Genomic DNA, 25,278 nt, shown 5'->3' with positions numbered 1-25,278 from the left:
GAACGGTGGAGGATAATCCTGCTGCGTGCCAGCGTGGGCGTGCACGTGTGGAGGTGTGTGAGACTGTCGAGCCCTCTGTTCATTACTAATAAATGTGTATAATTTATGCAGCAGCGAAGCTTAAGCTGTAGAAATGAGCGTGCACGTCTTTGTATCTGAGTGTTTTCATATCAGGTCTACATGCTGAGATTAAAGCAGCAGACTGGACTTTTCCTCTCTTCCCCACACAGATCTGTCCTGCTGTTTGCCTAAACAGACTCAGATCTCAGAGAAAAGCTTCAGAGTAAAACTACAGGTTCAAGGTCACTGTTCTCATGTTCCATATTTCTACTCAGATCACTACAATCCCTTCAACATTTCTAGAACTGGGCCACGTTTGACAGAAACTAAAATCCAAACTAACTCAAAGAACAAGCCTTCAATAATTCTCATAGTCTTCATGTCCCATTAGCCCCCCTGGAGCTATTATGGGATAGATCTCTGCAGCGCTGCTACAAACTACAGGAACGACCTTCAGAGATCAAACTTACAGCAGTTCTTCCTTACACTGAGCCTTTATCCCCCAGTTAAATTCAGTTCTGCATAAAAACTGAACTCGTGTGGCAGCAGGATGATCATATCTTGTGATTACATAACAACACTTTTATTCATCTGGAGGCATGTTTCTGGCCGCCTGCTGCATGTAGATCTAAGATACACATTTTGGCCTGTTTTTGTTTTCCTTCAGCTCCTGAGGGAAAAGAACTGGCTCTAAGTGGCTAAATGCTAAGCTAAATTAACCGGTTAGCCTCTGATTGTGTCGGTCAGGCTGTTTGGTTTTAGAGCAGATATGCAGTCAGGTTTTAGAAATGTTTTGTTCTGGAAACAGCTGCCTGCTAAAAACCGATGCTGTGAGAGTTGTGGGAGGGAATGGAAATAGAAGACGTGGACCACAAACAGTGAGGTGAAGGTCAATAAGAAGCTTTGTGAGCACAAGAGGAGCTACAGAATCTCTGTAGGTTTATGACTATATGTGATCCTTTTCACAGCGTCACATTATTTTCATGTTGTCCAACAATTATGGCTGCTTTTCTCAGCCAGAAAACTGTGTGCACCAGAAAACAACAGGTTTAATGGGTTACCGAGACAAGCCTAATTAGTCTGCAGTTCCTGAATGCTAAACAAAAACAGTGTTCCGTTTTTACAAGCAAAACATCTATAATTCTGTCCAAAGTTAAATTATTGATGGCTGCATAAACAATAGAGGTAAAAATAATACAAAATGATGTCATTAACATTTCTCAAAACAATTTAACAGAACCACAAACTGCGTCCTCCAAACCTTCATGAGGGAAGATTAACTGCAGGACTCTATTAAAATGTAATTTAGATAACTTCAGGTAATAAGCTGCCAACTGAAGGAAAAAACACAGAAATGTAAAAGATTGTCCAGTCAACAACTGTCAGAACATTTCATTCTGAGCTAAAAAAAAAAAAAAAAGTTGTTCTCTTAATATCAGGAGGTCTGAATTCCTATCTAACTCATGAAGACACTGTCTCTTTGTCAGGAGCCTCGGTGTGACATTTAGTGTCGTCCTTCAACACGTTGGATCGTTCAATAGACCAAGAACATCTACGAATGTCAGAAATAGACCTATAAACATCTACAAACATCAGAAATAGACCGAAACATCTACGAATGTCAGCAATAGACCTACAAACATCTAAAAACGTCAGAAATAGACCTATGAACATCTACGCACTTCAGAAATAGAGCTATAAACATCTAAGAACGTCAGAAATAGAGGAGTCCAGAACAGACTTTCTCAGCTAGTGTTGTTAACAAGCAGTTTGATTTGTAAGACTATTGGAAAATGATGTATTTTCAGTCAAAACTTTTCCAAGACTTAAGTCACAAAATGAAATGAAACAGCAGCAGATTGATGAGGACACAAACCACAGTCTAGTTGGTGGAAATCCTGTAAATTCTGTTGCCTCCACCCAATCTCACCAAAGCACCGATGCCAAAGATCACCTCCCACAGATCCCTCAGATGCCAGTGGCTTTTTCAGGAGGGCAGTAGGACATCTGGACAATAAGAATGGTTTAGGAGCTGTCAGGGGTCACCAGGGTCAGAACTACACCTCATCTAGGACCATGAATGTCTGTTAAGAACACATTATCCACATTCAGAATCCATCCTGAACAACACCAACCACCTTCTTCACAACATCGTGGCTGGACATGGAGCAGCTACAGCGGACAGCTCACGTCGCTGTGCTGCAGGACTGAACGCTACAGGAGGTCCTCTGTCCATCCATCAGACACCACAACACCTCAGTCAGGACAGCCACTCCTGACCTGGACTGTTGGCTGAAACACTCAAGTTTCAACTGTGCAGTAAAACCCAATAACCCCACAGCACCAGTCCTTTTTGTTTGTTTTACTGTACTTAGACTTTTTAATACTCATTTTTTATTGAAAACACCAGCAATTTTTCTTCAACCAGTATGATTTACACATTAATCACACCTTCTTTCTCACAATGGTTTCTCACTAAGGCAACATGTGTGAGCTACTGGAAAACATTCCCCAATGGGATGAATAAAGCATCCATCCATGCATCCATCCATGCATCCATCCATGCATCCATCCATGCATCCATCCATCGTTATGGGATTCTGTCCTCAGGATTCATCGTCTGGAGACCATGTATATCTTCACAGATCTGATGATAACCCTCCAGTAGCTGTTCAGACATCTGACCCTGGACCAGCCCAAACACGTCAGATTCAGAAGGGGCTCCTATTTAACCCTTTGCTTGACCTATCAGCATGCCTGGTACGTGCACTAATGCCTCGCTGTCACGGTCTCTCAGGAGGAGGACACGGATCTATTAAAGGATTCTCTGTTGCACTGCTGAGAGGAAACTCTAAGTGTTGAGGTCAGAAGGTGTCTCCAGAAGCAGCTGCTGTAAACTAACATTCACTCAGAGCTTCAGGAGAACTTGGGCGACCCTCTGCTCAGAAATACAGGAAATGAAAGCCGTGAGGCTGCGCTACACCAAGGGACAGCTAACGGGCTGGAAATGATTGAACAGGGTTTAAAAGAGGAAAATAAAACTGTCACACTGAACTTTTTAAATGGGTACAGAGTTAAAAGCAGTCCTGGTGTGCAGCATTACTTCAGAACTAAACTGGAACAACTGTTGAGAAGATCCTGTCCATCTGCCTCCTCTCTGGTTTCATCACCTGTCCTCCTCCTAAAACAAACCAAAGCCGTAAACAGGTTTCAGATTAGCTCCTATAGCTGCTCACGCTATTATGATCCACTAAACAATAATTAGATCTAGCTTCCTGTTTCTGCTTTCCACATAAAGACTCCATTATCTGTCTCCTATTTTTTTAATTAGCTGCTGACTCACTGATATCCATTTTTGGCTACCAGATCAATCTGCATCCGTTTCTCCCTTCAGGGCCTGCAGAAATAATACAAATACAGTTATTAGTTATTAATTCACATGCCAGTCATGTGAAACAAAAATAAAAAAGACAGAATGAGGTAGCCTCATCTCAGTTTTACCGCAAACTATTTAAATAATGGGAGCCTGTTTGACAGCTCCAATGATGGATTCAGTTTAGTGGTCAGGAAATAGCAGCTTACCTCCAAATATTCAGTTTGTTTTCCATGTTTTAATATATTTTATTCTCACCTATTGCATCTAATGCTGCATAGAGCTGCATATTGGAGCAACAGTTTTAACTAAATATTCATACAAACCTCAGTGTTGTGTATAAGAGGAAATGTTCTGACTGATTAATTTCAATTAAAAGTTCATTTTACTGTACTTGACCTATCATATTGCTCTTTAATATTATCCGTCTCTTTCTTGCCCCTACAGCAGTTCCTCTCCCTCTCCAGCTGATATTACATCTCTGTTTCCTGCTAACTTCTGCTCTCTGTCGGGTTTAAATAGCAGCACCAGCTGGCCTCGCCGCTAAATCCAGCAGCTCTTTATCCGTCCATTCTAGGGCTAAGGTTGCACACCGAACACACAGAAAGGTTATTCAGGGCTTTAAAAAGAGACCTGGAGCAGACTTAAAATGAAACTTTGACTCTGTTCTTGAAACAAACACTCTGGATTCATGCTCAGTCAGTAGAAATGCTGGTTGTAGTACTGGTAGTGGCCAGAGGGGGGAGACATGCGCCTTAAAATGGTTCCAGGATTTCCATCCACCTGGAGCTTCAGATTACTGAGAGGTAGATGTACTCAGATTACTGAGAGGTAGATGTACTCAGATTACTGAGAGGTAGATGTACTCAGATTACTGAGAGGGAGATGATGTACTAATGCTGCAGTTTTCTGTTTCTGAGAGAAAAAAACAGGGAAATTCTATCTACTTTTAGCAGAAAAACTCTTAGGCTTAAAGAATCGTGTCATTCAATGTATATTTTCTAATAGATTCATCAGGATCCTTTCACATATGATACTTTATTTAGCCAAATGTTCATGCGTAAACTTTTTACTGAAAGTAAGACAATACTTTTATCTTATTAGCTTATAGTATCCAATTGTTTTTACTTCTGAATCAAAATATCAATGTCTGAAACCTCACCGGTACAGAAGCAAATATTCATAATATCTTCTGACATATACAACGATAGCTTGTGTATTTTATGTTTGTGTTTTGTCTAAATCTCAGTGGTGCATAGAAACACAATAGTCTTTGTAATTACTGTAAAATGCCTCCAGCTAGAGCAGTCTGTGGAAAAAGCAACAATTACAGACATTTATTCTGGTCAGAAGGAGCTCAGATGTTTGCAGAACTTTTCCAGGATGACCAGTGAACACATCGTCCCTACAGTGAAGCAGAGGAGGGAGAAGGCACTGGTCTGCTGAGCGTAAAAGTCTCTGGAATACATGGATACCACTATAAACAAGCTGTGGATAAACCAACAGACTGTCTGATGACTTCCAACCTGCAGAAGCTTGAAGAACAGGAATATTCCAACATGGAGATCATCCAAAGCACACGGGAGTTTCTAAAGAAGGAACAAGTGAAAACTAGGACCTGGCCAGGTATGCTGCTGGACTGGTTCACCAATAATAATAACAACAACAATAATAATAAAAAACAGCCCAAACCCTAATAATAATAATAATAATAATAATAATAATAATAATAATAATAAAACAGCCAAACCCTAATAATAATAATAATAATAATAATAATAATAATAATAATAATAATAATAAAACAGCCCAAACCCTAATAATAATAATAATAATAATAATGATAATAATAATAATAATAAAACAGCCCAAACCCTAATAATAATAATAATAATAATATAACAGCCCAAACCCTAATAATAATAATAATAATAATAATAATAATAATAATAAAACAGCCCAAACCCTAATAATAATAATAATAATAATAATAATATAACAGCCCAAACCCTAATAATAATAATAATAATAATAATAATAATAATGATAATAATAAACAGCCCAAACCCTAATAATAATAATAATAATAATAATAATAATAATATAACAGCCCAAACCCTAATAATAATAATAATAATAATAATAAACAGCCCAAACCTAATAACAATAATAATTAATAATAATAATATAACAGCCCAACCCTAATAATAATAATAATAATAATAATAATGATAATAAAACAGCCCAAACCTAATAATAATAATAATAATAATAATAATAATAATGATAATAAACAGCCAAACCCTAATAACAATAATAATAATAATAATAATAATATAACAGCCCAACCCTAATAATAATAATAATAATAATAATAATAATATAACAGCCCAAACCCTAATAATAATAATAATAATAATAAATATATACAGCCCAAACCCTAATAACAATAATAATAATAATAACAATAATAATCACAATAAACAGCCCAAACCCTAATAACATAATAATAATAACAATAATAATAATAATAATAACAGCCCAAACCCTAATAACAATAATAATAATAATATAATAATAATGATAATAAACAGCCCAAACCCTAATAACAATAATAATAATAATAATAATAATATAACAGCCAAACCCTAATAATAATAATAATAATAATATAACAGCCCCAAACCCTAATAATAATAATAATAATAATATAACAGCCAAACCCTAATAACAATAATAATAATAACAATAATAATAATAATAATAACAGCCCAAACCCTAATAACAATAATAATAATAATAATAATAAAAAACAGCCCAAACCCTAATAATAATAATAATAATAATAATAATAATAAAATTAAGTAAATAATAAGCTTTAGAAGAGCTGCAGGACTTTATACTTCAGTGAAAATTTAGGCCCACAGTGAGTAAAGATGCAACAGGAATAGCAATAAACACCCAGAAACTTGCTGGAGTTAGATGATCTTCTGTCTGATCGACTCTAAAGTTAAAAATGAAAAAATGTTTTCTGTTTCAGAGATGCAGCAGAAGGAGACGGATCTACCCACGCTTCAGTGTTAGGTCAAGGTTAAGTCAATTATTAAAAACAACAAGTGATATACAATGAGTGTGTGTGTGTTTGTGTGCTTGAGTGTTTGAGTGTGTATTTGGGAGAACAGCACTTCCTGTTCACACCGAGGTAATACGAATGGAAACGTCCAGAAGAAAACTCTCTCAGTCAGCAGCTCCTCAAATAAAAACCTTCACACTCTGACTGCATGTGTTTTCATTTTTTTCTGGACACTTTTTAGACATTTTAATTTATTTTCCGTGTAGAAACGAACACTTACCGTTTTGCCTCTCTCTGATTGGCTGCAGGGGATGTTGCAGAGAAATCCTGGCAGCTGATTGGCTACAGCTTCACCCTGAGGACTGGGGATGGAGGGACGGGGTTCTCTAATAACTTGGTAACAATGGTTACCAGGGAGTCAGACTGAGGCTCAGACCTGGAAGGTGCAGAAACATTAGGCATGATAAACACCCATAAACCTCTGCTCGGTCATTTCTGTGGATCTCTCTGGATCCACTCTAACCCCGTTTACACCAACAGTTCTAACGATGCCTCATAAACCTGGACTTCAGCTTTTTGTTTTCTTTTCACGAGAAGGAAGAAGAGACTGAAACCACTCTGATGTTGAACATATTAACAGCTCCTGGTTCTAGAGATCAATGATCTTCACATAATGTTCAAGTAAAAGAACAACAAGCTGCATTTTCACATGTACAGCTCTTTTCAGTGCAGAAAGAACGCTCCACCTCCTCGGTTTAAAGCAGAGAAAGAAGGAGAACGACTGATTGTGACACCACCGGCTCAGCATTTCTCTGCTGTCAGCTGGCCTAACAGGTTGTTGAGCTGTAGAGTCATGGAGAGACTCCAGCTTTGTGTTTCTGAGTCTGCACAGCTTTCCTCCCATACACTAAAAAACATGGAGCTCAGGGGGGCTGAAACTGTCAACTGGTCAAAATAAAACATCAATGAAATTATAAATCCAGTGTGCCCAGTAGCCTGTAGCTGAGTAAAGTGTAGCAGCGCTGCATGCTGCCTGGTAAAGACGTCTATTGGTAGTTAGCTGTGTTTGACCCATGACATGTTTGAAGAACTTCTCTAAAAGCAGGTGGACAGATAAAGATTCGCTCCACACTGACAATGTTTAGCACAAAAATAGACCCTTTTAAGGGGTGCACTCTATTGATTTTACTCCAGTATCCAAAATAATGATATTTTCCAACTAATTTTGTGGATTTGGCCAAAGTGTGCACATATTTTTCCACCTAACTGCAGAGAACATCCAGTCCCTCCTGCAGCAGAAATGTGGTATTATTCTGCTGTTTATTCTGTAGCGTCTCACAACACACAGATATGAGATGTAATATTTATTAAATGTACATTCAGCAACATATAAATACTTTCACTCATATGAGATGCATAGACTACTTATTTTATGCCACATTTTCAAAACAAACTGCAGATTTTTAGTCTGTTAAAGTTCATTTTGGGATGTGCTGGTGTTTTATTTTAAAGTATCAGCTGATGTTGACTCCAGCGTGCATCCCAAATATTATCCAAAAATAACTGTAAAATTTTAAAAAGGTAAAGATATTTTTAAACTAAAAAAACAAATGAAGGTGTAAGTGCTGATCTGTTCCCCATTAACAGTGAACTGCAGAATCACTTTAACAGTTGGTTAAACTTCCCCTCCATGAGGCACACTGCTGCAGATGAATGTTAGAGATGGTTAGAAGGTTTCCTAATGATCAGCGTTCTGAAGCTACCCAGCATGCAGCAGCAGAAACCCAGAGCTAAAAACTTACCTCAGAACTTCCTCTGGTCCTGGTTGGAGAACATGTAGTCCATCTCACACAAAAACACACTGAAGCTGATTAAAATGTTTGTTTCGTCCTGAGAGGTCGCGCGACACGAATGGTGAAGTCAACTAGTGTGAGAGTAGTTTCCTGTTAGAACTTTCAAAATAAAACTCTGACTGTCGACCAAATGAGGCAATGTTAGAGAGCGAAGTATGCAGCTGTTCTAAAGGAAGCTCACTTCACCTCTTTGTGTCTCTGGCAGAAAAGCAGCATCTTAAAGGACCAACTGACCGGTCAGTTATTAACTCCTGATCTCCAGTGAAAACACTTCCTACTGATGAGAATGAAGTTAACTCACATTAGAGTCACTTTATTCCTGCAGGTATCTCCTCCCTGCTGCTCCAGTCCATGGGACTCACCTGTCCTCGGAAACAGGTGCACTTATTTTGAAAATATTCTTGGTTGTTTTCTCCAGCAAATATTCGGACAAACATAGAACTGAAAGACACTAAATTAGAGAACTTTGGGCATTTTCTTCACAAACTAATAATGTGTAAATATATAACAACAAACTATAAATCACATAAATAGTAAATCAAAATAAATTGATGGAATATATTAATGGGAGTTACAAGGGGAGGGTTCAAAGGGTCAATAAAGCGGTGACAAAATCCCTAAAATTTAGACTTTCCACTTTAAGTTCTGAGGCTGTTCTGCAGCCCAGCCTATTAAGTTTCTTTTTGTTTGTTTTTAACTTGCTCACGTGTTCATATGGTGTTTTCATATATGTCTGAGTATTTACACTTTGAAACTGCAGTCTACAGATGATAAATAATCTAAAACACACACACACACACAGAGACACAGATTCCATCGTCTGACTTTTCATTTGTATCAAACCTAAAGAAACAATCTTGTCATCTCTCAACATAGTGCTTTCTCTATCTTCTTCAGAATCTGTTTCTGGCTCAAACATATATGGCTGAAGTATTCCAATATTACCTGCCACTGGACAGCACAGAGCAGTGATAAAAACTGTGTTTGTGAGCTGGTGTGCTGGAGCTGCAGCCAGCAGGGAGGGATTAGTGGAGACAGAGGACATCATAGATCTGCACAATTCAGAGGAAACAACAGCATAAAGCTACATTTAAGCTATTTTAAGGCAGGAAGAGATTATTTTAATGGAACAGAATGCTAAATATATAACCCTATGTAACCAAACACCACATGGCATTTTAGAGAAAGATTCTTCTAAATATTATATGTACAACTATATATGTAACAATTATATGTAAAACTGAAATGTAAAGTTATTTCTAAAGATATTGCAGTAAACCTGTAGACTAGTTTATATTAAATAAGTCAGAAAGCCTTGGAGTCTGGCCAATCTTTTCTTCAGGAGGAAATGACATCATGAGGAGCAGGTCATGTGATCTGGAATTAACACACTTCCTGGAGAGGTGTTTTTGGAATGAGCAACTTAGGGGAAAACGATTTAATTTGTCATTTTCCATATAAAATTTGATATAATGCCAAAACAAAAATATCTGTCATGGTTGTCAACTTAATAAGAAGAACACAATTCAAACTATTTCTGAATAAACTCATTTTATTATTGTTAACTAATTAGAAGATGTTATTTAGTTGACACTTTAGTGATATCCACACATTCTTGTTTATTTTTAAGTGATTGTTTCCATAATAAACAATTATGGAATTTGTGAAGACATGATCATCATGAACATAAAAAAATATTATTTATTTTACTTTTAAGAAAAATGTGTGCAGATATATCCCATGGACTTCAGAAGTCCCTCAGTTATAGATTGACCCATATACAGGCCTATTATTTACTTATAAAGTATTCCTCTCCAAAGTCTACCACCAGATGGCAGAAAATCAACGACTGAAGTAGGAACTTTTGTTCCGGTCGGAAAGCAGGGGGTCAAAAATACTGCCGGACCAATATGGCGGTTAAGTATTTTTCAAAGCAAAGCTAAAAGTAGTTATTATTTAGCCTTTACCTCTATTCCCTGTGTGAGAATATTCACACTAGGTCATGGAAAATCACTAAATCTTTCCGTAGACGACATATTTAGTGCAGTGAATTAACGGAAACTTGAAGATTTAACAAGCCTGTACATGCTAACGTTAGCTAGTTAGCTGGTTAGCTTATCTTCAGTAACGGTATCTGCTGTAGCTCCGGTTAATATGTGGGGGGAAATAGATCCTCCCGTTAAACCACCACCCAGTCTGAGTGAGAATAAATTCAAGAGCAAATTACCAGAAGAACCAGAGGCCCGGAAATGTGGCTTAAACAGATCTACAGACTCCCAGCAGCCCCCGGAGGAATCCCAGGTTATTATATGAGCATAAATCATGTAGTTAATGTCATTATTCTGCTGTACTGACTGTGTTTATGCAGGAATCCCCGCATCAGTTTATATAAAACATGTATTTAATGTCTTTATTCTGCTGGACTGGCTGTGTTTCAGGTTATTATACCGGGTGTAAGTCCGGCTGAGTCCATCTGTGTGAATGCGATGATCGAAGCTCTAGCTGTGAGTGGGAGTCTGGTGAAGAGTCAGCAGATCGGAGAGGCTGAACTCACTCTGAATGAGCGTAAAGAGGAGCTGCTGCGTCAGTACAGGAGCAGACCCCTGGTGTTCCTGGAGAGATACCATGTACATGTCTACTGCTTCATATGTGTTCATTTACCCGTGCATGTGTGTGTTCTGGGGGTGTTAAATGGCCAAACGATGCATCAAAGCATTCAGAGAGCAGTTAATAAATAAAAGGTCTGAGAAGTCTATCTTTGGTTGCTTTCATACTTATCAGTCAGTGATGTTATTTATGTTGAGAGACTCACTGCGGTAAAACAGGTGAGTTTTTAACCTTGTTAACTTGTCCACAGGGTGTTTTCTCATCCTGGAAGGTAGATCATGAGCAAAATCAGCAGTCAGCGGGTGTGGATGGAGGTGGACTTCATAGATGTCCACGTTCTGAGGAAACAGCTGTAGAGTTTCATTTAAACCATTTCAAAGTAGGAATGGACTATTTCATAGGGGAAAAACACTTATATATGTAACTTTTACACACAAAAGTGAGTTTTTAGGGCTGAAATTAACGACTGTAGACAGACTTTAAGGGTGTGTTTAATTATCTTTCCTTCTATCTTTCATCTTCTGTATCAAATGAATAAACACGGCTTGGTTCAAAATAATTGAGATTCAAAAAGCCTCTTTAATGTCGGACTCGGTGTAATTCTTACCTATTAAATAGTCTGGTTCTTTCAGGAATGTTAATAACCCCCTAAAGCTGTAGCCTGATCTCGAGAGAAGTACTGACAGTTAATGTTTTCTGATTAGTTTTTGATTTTAACCGTCTTCCTATTAATGTGTCAGCCACCGTTCGTCAAAGGAACTGAATACTGACATATTTGTTGTGTTATCTAACTCATTCTCAGGCCTGCTTGAAGCCTCAGCACCTTCCAGCGTTTGCCCACGTCAGCTCAGACCCACGAACACAGCACTACAGCAAAGTGATCCAGAGACGAGCTGCAGGATGCCCCGACAGGACCAGAGTCAGAAACCAGCGCTATGCTGCCCTCAGGGCTCTGCAGAAGGGTAGGAGATCCTTTTATTAGCTCCTATGAATATGTAAGTCACTGTATTAAATGGTGCTGAAGGAAACACAGTTCCAGTAAAAGACCTTTTTAGTAATCAGTTTACACTCATCATATTTGCATGTAGCATTCTTCCATTTGCTGCTCAGAATCCTGTAGAAGTTTTAGAAATCCACTGCTGAGATATCACACCAGCTAACCCTGTATCTACCTCCTGTACTCTTTTTCTTCCAAACAGTAACTCTACTTTTAGTAATTCTAGTCTTCTTTTCCTGTACTTCTTCTCCCAGAGGGTCAGTATTTCAGTGAGGAGGAGATGCGGATGAGAGAGCCGCTGCTGTATGAACAGTACATCGGCCAGTACCTGACTGATGAAGAGGTGAGTTTTACCACATGATCAGCAGATGATCTACTTCCTCTTTCGCTTCCACATATTCTGATAAATGCTGCAGGTGATGGAGCGCTCCCAGGAGGCCATGCTGGACGGTGCTCAGGGAGGACCAGGGGCTCCAGCCGGAGGAACGGGAGGACTGGCCAACCTCCTCCTCAACTCCTACCAGGAGCGCCTCATCCAGAACCGTCTGCAGGTGGAGCAGGAGAGGGAGGAGGGAGCGCTGGAGGAGGACGAGGATGACGAAGATGATGGTGAGGGAAAGTTCTAAAATGAGTTTGTTGTCTGAGCTCTGGGAGGTTGAAGACGAAGAAGGACATGATGTGTGTTTGTTTGTCTCCCTCTGACTCTCTTCATTCATCCTGGAGATGATGGAGTCCAGCAGAAAGGATGGGAGCCAAACCCAGAGGAGAAGGCTCTGCTCAGGGAGGAGTTCATTAGTCAGATGCACCAACGTTTCCTCGATGGAAAAGACAAAGACTTCAACTACAGGTCAGCCTCACCACACTACCTGGAACATTAGAGTTTAAATAAAAGCACAGCTGCTAGTTAACAGCTGTACTAGTTAAAGCTGCTGGTTAACAGCTGCATTAGTTAAAGCTGCTGGTTAACAGCTGTGCTAGTTAAAGCTGCTGGTTAACAGCTGTACTAGTTAAAGCTGCTGGTTAACAGCTGTACTAGTTAAAGCTGCTAGTTAACAGCTGTACTAGTTAAAGCTGCTGGTTAACAGCTGTACTAGTTAAAGCTGCTAGTTAACAGCTGCTGGTTAACAGCTGTGCTAGTTAAAGCTGCTGGTTAACAGCTGTACTAGTTAAAGCTGCTGGTTAACAGCTGTGCTAGTTAAAGCTGCTGGTTAACAGCTGTGCTAGTTAAAGCTGCTAGTTAACAGCTGTACTAGTTAAAGCTGCTGGTTAACAGCTAGTTAAAGCTGCTAGTTAACAGCTGTACTAGTTAAAGCTGCTGGTTAACAGCTGTACTAGTTAAAGCTGCTAGTTAACAGCTGTACTAGTTAAAGCTGCTGGTTAACAGCTGTATTAGTTAAAGCTGCTGGTTAACAGCTGTACTAGTTAAAGCTGCTGGTTAACAGCTGTACTAGTTAAAGCTGCTAGTTAACAGCTGTACTAGTTAAAGCTGCTGGTTAACAGCTGTGCTAGTTAAAGCTGCTGGTTAACAGCTGTACTAGTTAAAGCTGCTAGTTAACAGCTGTACTAGTTAAAGCTGCTGGTTAACAGCTGTACTAGTTAAAGCTGCTAGTTAACAGCTGCTGGTTAACAGCTGTGCTAGTTAAAGCTGCTGGTTAACAGCTGTACTAGTTAAAGCTGCTGGTTAACAGCTGTGCTAGTTAAAGCTGCTGGTTAACAGCTGTGCTAGTTAAAGCTGCTAGTTAACAGCTGTACTAGTTAAAGCTGCTGGTTAACAGCTAGTTAAAGCTGCTAGTTAACAGCTGTACTAGTTAAAGCTGCTGGTTAACAGCTGTACTAGTTAAAGCTGCTAGTTAACAGCTGTACTAGTTAAAGCTGCTGGTTAACAGCTGTGCTAGTTAAAGCTGCTAGTTAACAGCTGTACTAGTTAAAGCTGCTGGTTAACAGCTGTATTAGTTAAAGCTGCTGGTTAACAGCTGTACTAGTTAAAGCTGCTGGTTAACAGCTGTACTAGTTAAAGCTGCTGGTTAACAGCTGTACTAGTTAAAGCTGCTAGTTAACAGCTGTACTAGTTAAAGCTGCTGGTTAACAGCTGTACTAGTTAAAGCTGCTGGTTAACAGCTGTATTAGTTAAAGCTGCTGGTTAACAGCTGTACTAGTTAAAGCTGCTAGTTAACAGCTGTACTAGTTAAAGCTGCTGGTTAACAGCTGTACTAGTTAAAGCTGCTGGTTAACAGCTGCATTAGTTAAAGCTGCTGGTTAACAGCTGTACTAGTTAAAGCTGCTGGTTAACAGCTGTACTAGTTAAAGCTGCTGGTTAACAGTTGCATTAGTTAAAGCTGCTGGTTAACAGCTGTACTAGTTAAAGCTGCTGGTTAACAGTTGCATTAGTTAAAGCTGCTGGTTAACAGCTGTACTAGTTAAAGCTGCTGGTTAACAGCTGCATTAGTTAAAGCTGCTGGTTAACAGCTGTACTAGTTAAAGCTGCTGGTTAACGGCTGTACTAGTTAAAGCTGCTGGTTAACGGCTGTATTAGTTAAAGCTGCTAGTTAACAGCTGTACTAGTTAAAGCTGCTAGTTAACAGCTGTACTAGTTAAAGCTGCTGGTTAACAGCTGTACTAGTTAAAGCTGCTAGTTAACAGCTGTATTAGTTAAAGCTGCTGGTTAACAGCTGTACTAGTTAAAGCTGCTGGTTAACAGCTGCATTAGTTAAAGCTGCTGGTTAACAGCTGTACTAGTTAAAGCTGCTGGCTAATTAATCACACAATGACTGGGTAGCAACCAGCCTAAAGCTCCTGCTGGTGGATGAAATAACTGTCAGTCAGGTTCCTCAAATATTTAAGGCTGTCAATGATCTGAGTGAGGAGGCTTTCTGGAAATGTTGTGGAAAAAAACATATTTTTCTCTTAAAGTTTTAAGAACTTATAAGGTCAACTAAATAGCTGGTTTGTCTAGTAGTAATTCTCCATCTTCATCAGTAGTTCACAGATTAACTGAACCACAGAGAAACTGGACGTCTGCAGGTCTGCTAATGTTGTAAAACCCACTTCTTAATGATAGAACGTGAGGTTAAGGACAGTAAATTTAACATGCTATGGTAAGATAAGGAGCAACACAGCAGCTGAATGTAAATTCTGAATGTTTAAGTTGAGGCTATGTTACCTTCAGAAGTTAGCCCCCCTTTACTTCCCCACTGACTACAAAGTTCAATAGAAAACAGGAGAAACTGTGTTTGTGTGTTTTTCACAGTGAGGTGGATGAGAATCCAGACTACGACAACCTGGACATCGTCAGCAGAGATGCAGAGGATAAATATTTTGATGAAGACGATGAAGAAGAGGAGGAAGAAAACATGACAGAATAGCATGTGTTCTATTAATAACTCCTGTTTGATTGAACTGTAAATATAAATGTACAAAAGAAGAAGGAGGATTCTGTTTCTTTTTTATTTTTACATCTGATTGTAATAAATATTATTTTGGGTCTTTTGAAATTTTTACTGTTGATTTTCTTCAAAATTCAGAAACAAAATCATTTTATTCTGCACTTCGTACCAGTGACTGTGACTACATTTCATAACTTTGCAGCACTTAGAGCAAATGATGGTAATTATAATAATAGTAATAATAATACATGTTATTTCTGTGGCAGCTTTAAAAACTGGAGTTACATTAAAGCCAGTGAATGTTAAAATATTCAGTCTGAACGGCTTGAATAAGGTGAGTTCTTGACTCCAATGTTCTGATAATGAGGGGAGTTTGGAATTTTAACAAGAATTGATGCTTAGATTTGAGTTAAATCTCATAAATTCAGTTAAAATGGGTTAAAAGTTGTGTAGTTCTGGAACCAGCTGGGATGGACTGGGGTTCTCTGAGTGTTGATGAGTTCTGAATCAGCTGGTGGTTCTTCATTTAGGGGACGTTATAGTGAGTTTCAGTACCAAGGAAGGAGAAAATAAGGGCGTAGGTTAATTGTTTATAGTGAGCACTGGCTTCACTTTGACATGATTTCTGATTTGTAGATGGCAGGATTGAACCAGAGGTTCAGTTTATCGACTTGAGAGGAAGAATTTCAGCTTTACTTAACTAGTGAGATTAGACACAACGTCAGATAAATCCCTGAGGGGAAGGTGGAGGTGACAGCAAGAATAATTCCTTCTAAACAGAAGTCCAGCTGCAGCAAACACTAAACCACTGATGGGATTAAAGAGAGGTCTTAGGTTCACGTTACTTTGTGGTAAAAAAAAAGAGTCTTCCACTTTATACTGGTCAATTAAAATAACTTCCTCATGAGGAACAGATGAAATAAAGACGTCTTCCTTTCAGCTCCTCTGCGTCCTCTGAACTCTCCAACATCTCACATAGTTTTCTTCATCACCTGGAGACAGACTGGGATGTTTCTTACTGAGGGAGTTAGACATTGACCATCAGTAAATTAAAAAAAACAGGAAACCAGCCTTACTGCTAAAGACCATGTTCAAAAACTAAATCTGTTTTACTCAGCAGAAGAACAACCGTCCATTTTGTTCTTACCGTCATTTATTTGGAAGGACTCTGACCAATGGAACAAGGAAAAAGGACATCAGCACCAGAATGACAGTAAAGTTTGGGCAGACACAGATTAAAGAAATACACACACAGATTTCACTATATTTCTGATAAGACTGAGATCAGATGGAGTCTAATAACTGTAGGACTCACCTAATACAGTGTCACACTTGGAGACCGATCATGGAGCACGTCCAGGCTAGTTAGACAGAACTTCCTGTTTCATGGTGAAACATCAAAATTCAGGGCTACATTCTGTAATCTTTGAGGAAGACTTTAATCATTTTTGATCACTAATGCCTGTTCTATGTACTGACCAGATCTGATGAGTGTTGGACGTAGCTCCTGGGAGGAGTTCACTTAAAAAAGATAAAAACTGAGATGAAATCACAGAAACTTTGACTTAACTCCAAATGGCGTCCTGTTGGGTTTCAGGTGTGTGTCAAAGAGGTGTTTTAGTGCATCCTGATGTCCTACACATGAACACAAATATCATAGGTCTATGTGCAACGTGCTGCAGGGCCCGGTGTTCCTAATACTGCAGGGGGCGCTGTTCAACTATTTTGCCACAAACGTGAAATTCCTCTAAAATATCAAAATTTTCACCAGTTCTGATTTTCAAGTTTTTAGCAATGTTTAGGGCCTCAAAAAGCATTTCTTTTTGGGGAAGAAATAATACCTTTGGTATTTCATTAATGAATAATTAAATAGATCTGTTTCCTTAAAACTTCAAGGCTAGAATTTACAGACCACTGTTGCTTCACGGAACTGTTCTACGATAAAACATAAATAATGAAGGAGGCTTAGATGTACCTGTAAACCACATTTAATAGTCATACTTTCATGTCTTTTTGTAAACCTATAACACCAGTCATCATTCCACATCATTGTCACTGAGTTTGTCATGCAGCCTTTTCTCATTCTTTGTCAACTTTCACCCCCACGGGGACAATAAAGATTCCTTGAACTTGAACTTAATCTCTTGTCACTCGTTTTCATTCTTTTAATTTCATAATTTTCAATGTGTAATATTCCTCTTGTAATTTTAAAACTTTTAACTGCATTTTTAGTTTTTCTCTCTTCAGTTGATCAACGTCTATTGTGTCTTCATCAAAAGAAGGTCCTGATGGTAGATGATTGGCTGGTTCCTCCTGAATGTAGGGTCCAGCATTAAGGGATGGTTCCTCCTGACAGGTCTTAATGGTTGGGGCCTCCTGAACATCATCTGAGGTCTTAATGGTGGAGGTCTCCAGAATGTAGGGTCCAGTATGAAGGGATGGTTCCTCCTGAATGTAGTCTGAGGTCTTAATGGTGGAGGTCTCCAGAATGTAGGGTCCGGTATGAAGGGATGGTTTCACTGGACTGTAGTCTGAGGCTTCGGGTTTTTGGGGACTGCTGTTATAGGGACACTATTTTAAGTCTGTGCCACTACATTAAGCACCTTTATGATTTAAATAATGTGGCTTTTAGACCTTACCTCGTCTCTTGTTTTATCCCTTGGGACTGTGCTGTATCGAGGCCAGAGCTGGGGACATCCGTCTCTCCTGGATCCTCATTCTGCACAATCAGAGGTGATGCTGAAGGGCCTGCAAAGTTAGAAACATGAACTGATCAGCCACAGAATTAAAACCATCAGTCTAACACTGCATGAGTTCCACTAATGCTGCTACAACAGGTGTGACCCATCGAGGCAAAAACTGAACAAGACCTCGATTCCAGGCCTTTATAGTCACTGTACAGCTGCAGAAAACAATACGATGAAACTATGAGGAGCTCTGAGACGCTGCATCATGCTGCTGCCATATTAGCAAACCCAGTGAAGCTCTGGAGGTGTCCTGTAGGATCAGGAACCAAGATGTTAGCAGCAGATGTAAGATGGAACCTTCATAGGTCAAACCACAGATGTCCTATCAGACTGAGGTCTGGGATTTTATGAATCTGAGCCACTAACCAACCATTTCTAAACAGTTTTTAATGTGGAAGGACACACTACAGACAGCTTAGAACCAGCATGTTTGTGGACTGTGGGAGGAAGCTGGAGAACCTGGAGAAAAGCCACACATGTACAGGAGAACACGGAGACTCCATGCAGAAAGATCCCAGGAAACCACTGAACCTCTGTGCAGCTGTGATCAAATCATGGTTTTATTGTTTTAATCTAACATACAGCTAGCAGACTGAGAGAAGACGTTCCCTGAATGTGATTACTAGCGAATACTTTACCTGGAACATCTGCAGTGAGGAGAGGATCTGATATCTGTGAAGAATCAGCAGGAGCAGCTGGAGAGTCGGCGGCTGCTGCTGGACTGTTGTGTTCATCCTCCTTATCACTGTGAGCATCCTCATCCTCACACAAACACTCTGTTAGAAATAAACACAAATAAAACTCAAGTTACCACTAGAGGACAGGACTCGTTTAATCACATTATGCACACAGTAAAACGGGGGTTTCCTTAGCTAGGACAGTTACTATATTAAGATTCACAAACCTTCTTCTGGAAGCTCCATGGGGCTGGTCTGACCATCACTTCTGGTCTGAGGTGGAGTACAGGAGTGCGACTCTTCTGCTGGGCTGACTACCTAGTATTTGGGATAGAAGACATTTACAACACAGATGTAGGACTCACTATATTTTACTGGTTTAATCTTTCAGAGAGCCAATAATCAGCATTTGCTTTGAATGGTTGGTAAAAAATAAAGTGGGAAAAGATGTGTGGCTGTTTTGGAGAGTTTGAGGTGGTAGCTGCACATAAAACCTCCAGAAAATGAAAGCAGATGAAGCATATCTGTCCATGAAGGGCAAAACTGATGTGAAAGTCCAAGTTAAACCTCTTACATAGTAGGTACTTTTACTTCTTATCAAAGCAGGAAAATCTCAAATCAACATTACAGCCTGAACAATGACTCAGTCTGAGGAGCTGCTCAGCATCAGGACACACCCTGAGTGGAATAAATTACAGCTGTGTTCTTCTGAAACAGGTAATGAAGGCAGCCACGCCCTACAGCATTCTGTTTAATGTTATCTACCTCTAAACGGGACACTATTTTATAAACTAACACCGTGATGTATTAAATGAGACTTTAAACTAGCGATAATCTCATTAGGATAATAAATACTGAGAAAATAAATCAAGTAAGAAGTCAGATAATTTTCTCATAGACTTTTAATGCAGTCTTTGTCTTCTTCCCCTGCTGGTCATTAGGAAGAATGCAGCTCTAAATCCCTTCCTCACATCCAGATGCTACATCCATCTTTGACATTTATTACAGCTCCTAACGCAGTAGAGGACAGCCACAGATGTTGGCTGGCTGGCTGGTTAGTTAGTTAGTCAGTTACTTAGTTAGTTACTTAGTTAGCTAGTCAGTCAGTCAGTCGATCAGTCAGTTAGTTAGTTAGTTACTTAGTTAGTTAGCTAGTCAGTCGGTTAGTTGGTTGGTTTTTGTTTCACTGATTGTCTTTAATTCTGCAGAGATTTAATCTTGAATCTAAAAAAGAAATAAGGGGACCATCAGACTTGTTCAGATCCATATGGGGAGCAGAAAAAAGACAAACCATGAGACCAGCCACCCTGAAGCTACAATGTTAGCGTGGTAACAACATCAGAGGTGTCTGGAGATGCATCAGAGAAGATCATCTCTCCATCTTACCAGCTGAATCCTCTTGAGGGCTACCTTTAGTTGTTTCTTCTGTGCTATTTGTTTATGAAATTCTGCTGCAATCGATTGTATTACTTCTGAAAAAGAAGAAGAGTGATATTCACACAGGAACACACCAACACTACATCCAGTAACCAGCTGCTTCCTGTAGGAAACCTTACCGTCAGTAGCAACGTTGTCTACATGGATATCAGCAACTTCAGTCACCTCCTCGTCTTTCATTTCTCCAGTTTTCACTTCATCTTGCTCTTCTTTACTCTCAGCTGAGTCTCTGGCCTTTCCGTCATTTTCAGCTTCATCCTCGCTATCTTCTATCAGCATCACCATGTTCTCACCGTCTGGAAGCAAAGTTTTCATCTTTAACGTCTTCTCAGTTACTACTGCTCTGTTTTAAAACGTATTCTGGTTTAAGTTATGGTTAAAGAAACCTTCAGAGGGTTTATTTTCTGGCTGAGCTCTCTTCTGCTATGTGCATTTATTTACTTTTATTTCTTGAACCTTTTGTATTGTTTCATTTTCTTTCTTCTATTTGTTGTCTGTGATTCTGTACTCTGGTTAACCGCTGCCTGCTCCCTGTGGGTTTTGTTTCCACTCGTGAATGAAGCTCATTGGAATGTTTTGAAACCTGCCATTTTTGCTCGCAATTGATTCCTCGTCACTGAACGGAGACTCACGACCTGATGCTGTGGTTTGCTGCAGGAACAACAAAAAATAAAGATATTATTTCTGTCAAGCTGATGTGATTCTGTTTGATAAAGTCTGAATCAGAGTTCAGTTACCTTCGCTGATTCCCTCCTTCTCCTGTGGTATCCCACCGTGGTCAGCAGCTCTTTCTGTGATAAATTAGTTCGATTCTTTATGTTGAACAAACAAAACCCACAGAAAAATGTTAAAAATAGAATAAAAACTTACATCAAAATAATACTGCAGAGGTTTCCTCTTACAGAGAATACTTGTTTTCCATTTCTTTGCTCTGCTTTTCCCCGCAATGTCCTCAAATTCAGGTGGAGTGAAGAAGTCGCCCTCATACTCAATGCATGGTTCACCTAAACCAGAAACAACACAATATAACACAAACCGCATGGAAACATGGAAAAGAACAAATAAATTAGAAGAAAACTGTTTTCTGAATTCTTCATGCAATAAAAGTAAACTGGATAAAAATGAGATTTGTTCAGTATTTCACCAACACCACAAAGAAAAATAGTTTTTAAGTAATTTTATTTTGAACGTCATATTTTTAGTCAGTTGTGGTGAAATTGTTCCGCTGTGATGGTCTGCTGCCTGTAAGACAATCACCTCCAACCTTCATTTATTCATCAGAATTTTTAAAAGATGTCTCTTTTCTCAGCGGGAATAATTAACAGAAACTGTTTTAAAGATGATCAGATGTTTGCTGTGAGCTTTAACTGCTTACCTCTGTGCAGTTTTTCTGCATCCATCATTCCCTTTTTGGTTCCACAGGTTACAAGTAAAGGGTCTAGGTTTAAAATAAGCAGACAGAAATCAGTGAAATCCATCAGTTTTCTATTAAAAATGGTTTTCAGTTTGATGTTTTTCACGTCTCTGCATTGATTCTGCTGTAAATGTTCAGTTTGGGACATGCTGTAAAGAGAAAGATATTCAAAAACATGTTGCATGTTCAGTTTATGACTCTAAAAACTCACTGTTTTCTAGTGTCTTCTGGCTGTGTTCATCTTCCTCCTCATCCTCATCCTCATCTTCCTCCTCCTTATATTCGTCTTCCCTCTCTTCCTCATCCTCTCCATCAACAGCAGTGCAGTAATTGACTTTCGTTCGTTTCCTTAAACTATCTCTTCTGTCAGAAGTACTTTCTTCTTCCTCCTCTTCATCATCATCATCATCACCACGTAGGGGTCTGGCCCAAGTTCTTCTCCTCTTCATGTCTTCTCTCTAAACTAAACACACAGTCCTTCTCACCAGGACAAACCTTCTGGAACAACCTCTGAAACAAAAGAGCCAGAGGACATTCAGGAAAGCATCCTGAGACATTCAAATAAAACTGAATTAAACATTCCTGTACTGAGAGGTCTCTAAATGTTTTCTGTTCATCGACAAACCGGATCTGTAGCAGCGTTTGCTTCAGACTTCACAGACAGAGGACTGGATCAGGAGAACATGTAGTTTATTATTTCTAACCCTTTAACTTCCCTGCTGTTATTTTCAGGATTCACGTGTAATCCACAGGTCAGGGTGTTTATTTAGAGCTCATATGTTCAGGAACACAGATATTATAACACAGCAGCTTTTATGAATTGCACTGCTTTATTAAATATTAATAAACACATAAATCACTTTGTTTGCAGGCTGCACTAGCATTAATTATGACGGATTAACTGATTAAAACACGATACAGGTGATTAGTGATCTCATGGTTCGGCTACATTCTGCTTCAATTCTCACTCAAATATTCAAATCAGCATCAAATTAGTCAAAAGACAAATAAGCTAAAATAAGTGCAAAATGTGCATGTTCAGAACAACAGCATGAATACACTGACTGTCAGAGCTTCACAGTAAATACCAGCATTTATAAACAGCACAGTGGAACTATGATATATGTAGTAGTCTGTTATCGTCAAACACGCAACACAAATACAGAATAAACCTTCAAAGGACAAATTAAATATCTACAATACAACTGGAATGATTTCTGCTGTTGAGCGCCTGAAGATTCATGAATTACAAAGACCACTCAAAGCAGGAAGTAGAAAAAGTTCCAAAATAAAACACTGTATAAGAGCAATAACAGATAAAATACAGAGATATGATCAGTGATTCTGAATCCTGCCTGTTTTATCTCACTGAGTGTAAACCTGCTCATTCAATGAGCTAACAGTGGTCCATACTGCGCATGCGTGACTCACATCGAAACACGCACTGAACCGTTAGACCACACACACACACACACACACATATATACATATATATGTGTGTGTGTGTGTGTGTGTACTCCTCGTATTATTACAGCGTCCACGTTTTTAACTCTGACTTAAACTGCCTTCATTTCCTCTCAGTGCTTCAAACAGCAGCTCTGCGTGTTTACCTGCGCACTAATTCAGTTTATCTCATTCATGTCTAGTCGTCTCCTGAAATTATTACTTCATTTATCACAGAATCACTACAGACAGCTCTACGAGTCTCTGACTTACCTCCGCTTCTCCGGATATGAAAGTGAAACTAAAGTGAAGACATGAAGACACTCCTCCTCCTCCTCCTAACCACAGCTCCAGATCACTCAGTCATCCAGGATAAAACCACAAGACTCTATAAAACTAAACTAAAACACTCCCCCTCCTCCTAACCACAGCTCCAGATCACTCATCCATCCATCCATTCATCCAGTCAGGTTAGGACTCTATAATGTCAAACTGTGGCTGTGACTGTCCGATAAAGACAAACCTCAGTAACAGTTTATTAAAGGAGCTCAGAGCAGCATTCTGGTTTTATTCTGGTTCACTGATTATTAGTCCTCCAAGGAGGCGCAGTTCTGTCCAATAGTTTACTAAATATATATTAATAATTATATTCATATTAATATATATTTATTAATTAAATGTAATAGTGTCTGCAGATCCAGAGGCTGCACTCATAGACTGTAAAACAAAGACTATTTATTATAATTAGGATGATTTATTATAATAAAGACTATTTATTTTACAGTCTAGGGCTGCACATTGAGAGCATTTCAAAAGACAGTTACCACAACAGATGATCACTAAAGTGCACAATTTACATAATTTATGGTTTTATAGGATGATTTCACTCAAACTATAAGATTCAGCCAGATATTACTACAACACCATCACTGGTGGCTCAGACTAGCATCTGTAAACTGTAATGATCAGGTAAAATAATAACGAATCACCTGTAATGGCCTTTATGGTCTGATGTGAAACAGGATGATCTGAAAGGTTGGAAAGAGGTGCTATACTATAGCATTAAATAAAAGCTGAACACACTGAGGTAAATCAGCTCTATGACTCCTGTGGTTTAGTCTCTGATCTCACTTCCTCCTGATTAGCAGATATAACACTGATATATCCCATAACCTGGACAGATTGCTTTCTTACCTTGGTTAAATGTATTTCATGCCACTATACTCCTGTCCAAAGTGACACTGAACTGTCTTTTCTTCACCCAGAGAACAGTGAACTGTTGGACAGACAGGATGATCTCTGCAGGGTTCACAGAAACACTTAGAAAGGTACACTCACTAACACTGGTGCTCCTTATTGAGGTGGAACTGCTTCTAAATAGTTTTAAAAAACAGTTTCAATCAAGATCTACAGAAACATTCAGACACATATAGATCTGACTGTTAACACTGTGGTACTACACTATCAATCATTATTTATATTACACTACTGTGAAGCTGCATCACACCTCGTATCCAGTAATACGTGTAAATAAGGCGTGTATTTTCTGTACAGCAGGGTCTGTCTTTCTGCAGTATTTGTACACTAACACCATGTCTGTGTCTGAAGTGGGTTCATAGAAAGAAGTCGTGAATACGTGTTTGTGGATGGAGCTGAAGGAGAAGTACCTGCTTATCACCATGAGCTAACAAGGGAGAGGTTCAGGAACAACTGAGAAATGTTTGTCTTCCTTCTTCTCCCTCTTTCTTCATCCAGATGAACTTTTATTTTCTCTCTGCGGCAGTGGAGAGCATAAAATCTGCTGCAGGAATGGAGTTGGTCTGTGAAGATGTAGGAGAAGCTGAGGCTGGATCCAGACGGTTTTAGTCCTCGCTGCCTGAAATTCAGAGGAAATCCTCTGAAACCCAGAACAGAGACTTACTGCTGATGCAAAGTGAATCACTGAAACCTGATTTAGCAGCTTCATTAACAGCTGACTGTAAGGGACTCTTCATACATCCATAGTTCTGTTTTTATTATAAGTGCTGAATCCACTGAGCTGCTAATAAAAATTCCTTTAATCAACTCTGAACCAACATCTGGAGTGGATGTCTGAAACAGTTTAGGACTGGAGACAGCACAGATCAGGACTGATCAGACAAGAATTAAATATCTCAACCTCTACTGGATGGATCACCTTTAAAATATACATTTAGATTAAATAGATATATGGTC

The 25,278-nt window shown here is 39.0% G+C and overlaps 3 protein-coding genes across 7 annotated transcripts in view; 1 reads left to right on the top strand and 2 right to left on the bottom strand.

The window, feature by feature from the left end:
• The window catches only part of LOC110952428 (myocardin-related transcription factor A-like), a 38,135-nt gene extending 29,689 nt beyond the window's left edge, over nucleotides 1–8,446 (bottom strand). For all 4 annotated transcript variants that reach the window (XM_051941853.1, XM_022195966.2, XM_051941861.1 and 1 more), the window contains exons 1-2: nucleotides 8,309–8,446; nucleotides 6,787–6,942 (exon numbers count right to left, since the gene is read on the bottom strand). The gene's annotated coding sequence lies outside the window, so the exon portion shown is untranslated. The remainder of the gene's footprint in view (nucleotides 1–6,786; nucleotides 6,943–8,308) is intronic.
• A 1,790-nt stretch (nucleotides 8,447–10,236) lies between these two features.
• ccdc97 (coiled-coil domain containing 97) lies at nucleotides 10,237–15,454 on the top strand. 2 transcript variants are annotated; one of them, XM_022195963.2, is made up of 7 exons: nucleotides 10,237–10,660; nucleotides 10,798–10,986; nucleotides 11,769–11,928; nucleotides 12,218–12,306; nucleotides 12,380–12,572; nucleotides 12,687–12,810; nucleotides 15,211–15,454. In XM_022195963.2, the coding sequence occupies exons 1-7, from the start codon at nucleotides 10,514–10,516 to the stop codon at nucleotides 15,323–15,325; spliced, it is 1,017 nt and encodes a 338-aa protein (XP_022051655.1). In that variant the 5' UTR covers nucleotides 10,237–10,513; the 3' UTR covers nucleotides 15,326–15,454. The 2 variants fall into 2 exon arrangements, with proteins under 2 accessions (XP_022051655.1, XP_022051657.1); XM_022195965.2 differs by lacking the exon at nucleotides 10,798–10,986.
• Nucleotides 15,455–16,991: 1,537 nt separating this feature from the next.
• LOC110952426 (uncharacterized) lies at nucleotides 16,992–22,127 on the bottom strand. Its single transcript, XM_022195962.2, has 10 exons — nucleotides 21,833–22,127; nucleotides 21,583–21,645; nucleotides 21,078–21,211; nucleotides 20,945–20,998; nucleotides 20,327–20,858; nucleotides 20,157–20,242; nucleotides 18,998–19,088; nucleotides 18,732–18,869; nucleotides 17,986–18,094; nucleotides 16,992–17,903 (listed from the first exon to the last, which is right to left on the bottom strand). The coding sequence occupies exons 5-10, from the start codon at nucleotides 20,520–20,522 to the stop codon at nucleotides 17,504–17,506; spliced, it is 1,020 nt and encodes a 339-aa protein (XP_022051654.1). The 5' UTR covers nucleotides 20,523–20,858; nucleotides 20,945–20,998; nucleotides 21,078–21,211; nucleotides 21,583–21,645; nucleotides 21,833–22,127; the 3' UTR covers nucleotides 16,992–17,503.
• Nucleotides 22,128–25,278: the final 3,151 nt, after the last annotated feature.

The sequence above is a fragment of the Acanthochromis polyacanthus genome, chromosome 2 (genome assembly GCF_021347895.1).
Source record: "Acanthochromis polyacanthus isolate Apoly-LR-REF ecotype Palm Island chromosome 2, KAUST_Apoly_ChrSc, whole genome shotgun sequence".
Taxonomy (NCBI): Eukaryota; Metazoa; Chordata; class Actinopteri; family Pomacentridae; genus Acanthochromis; species Acanthochromis polyacanthus.
Note: the sequence above shows the minus strand (reverse complement) of the source record. Positions and strands in the feature narration are given on the sequence as shown.

What these genes read in the sequence shown, in the direction of transcription:
- ccdc97 (XM_022195963.2), top strand. Translation starts at nt 10,514, where the DNA reads ATGTGGGGGGAAATAGATCCTCCCGTTAAACCACCACCCAGTCTGAGT. An exon ending in TGTTCCTGGAGAGATACCAT is followed by an intron (nt 10,987 to 11,768) that starts GTACATGTCTAC and finishes ACTCATTCTCAG; the next exon opens with GCCTGCTTGAAGCCTCAGCA. An exon ending in CGAGGATGACGAAGATGATG is followed by an intron (nt 12,573 to 12,686) that starts GTGAGGGAAAGT and finishes TTCATCCTGGAG; the next exon opens with ATGATGGAGTCCAGCAGAAA.
- LOC110952426 (XM_022195962.2), bottom strand. Translation starts at nt 20,522, where the DNA reads ATGAAAACTTTGCTTCCAGACGGTGAGAACATGGTGATGCTGATAGAA. An exon ending in AGACAACGTTGCTACTGACG is followed by an intron (nt 20,243 to 20,326) that starts GTAAGGTTTCCT and finishes CTTCTTTTTCAG; the next exon opens with AAGTAATACAATCGATTGCA. An exon ending in CATGGAGCTTCCAGAAGAAG is followed by an intron (nt 18,870 to 18,997) that starts GTTTGTGAATCT and finishes TATTTCTAACAG; the next exon opens with AGTGTTTGTGTGAGGATGAG.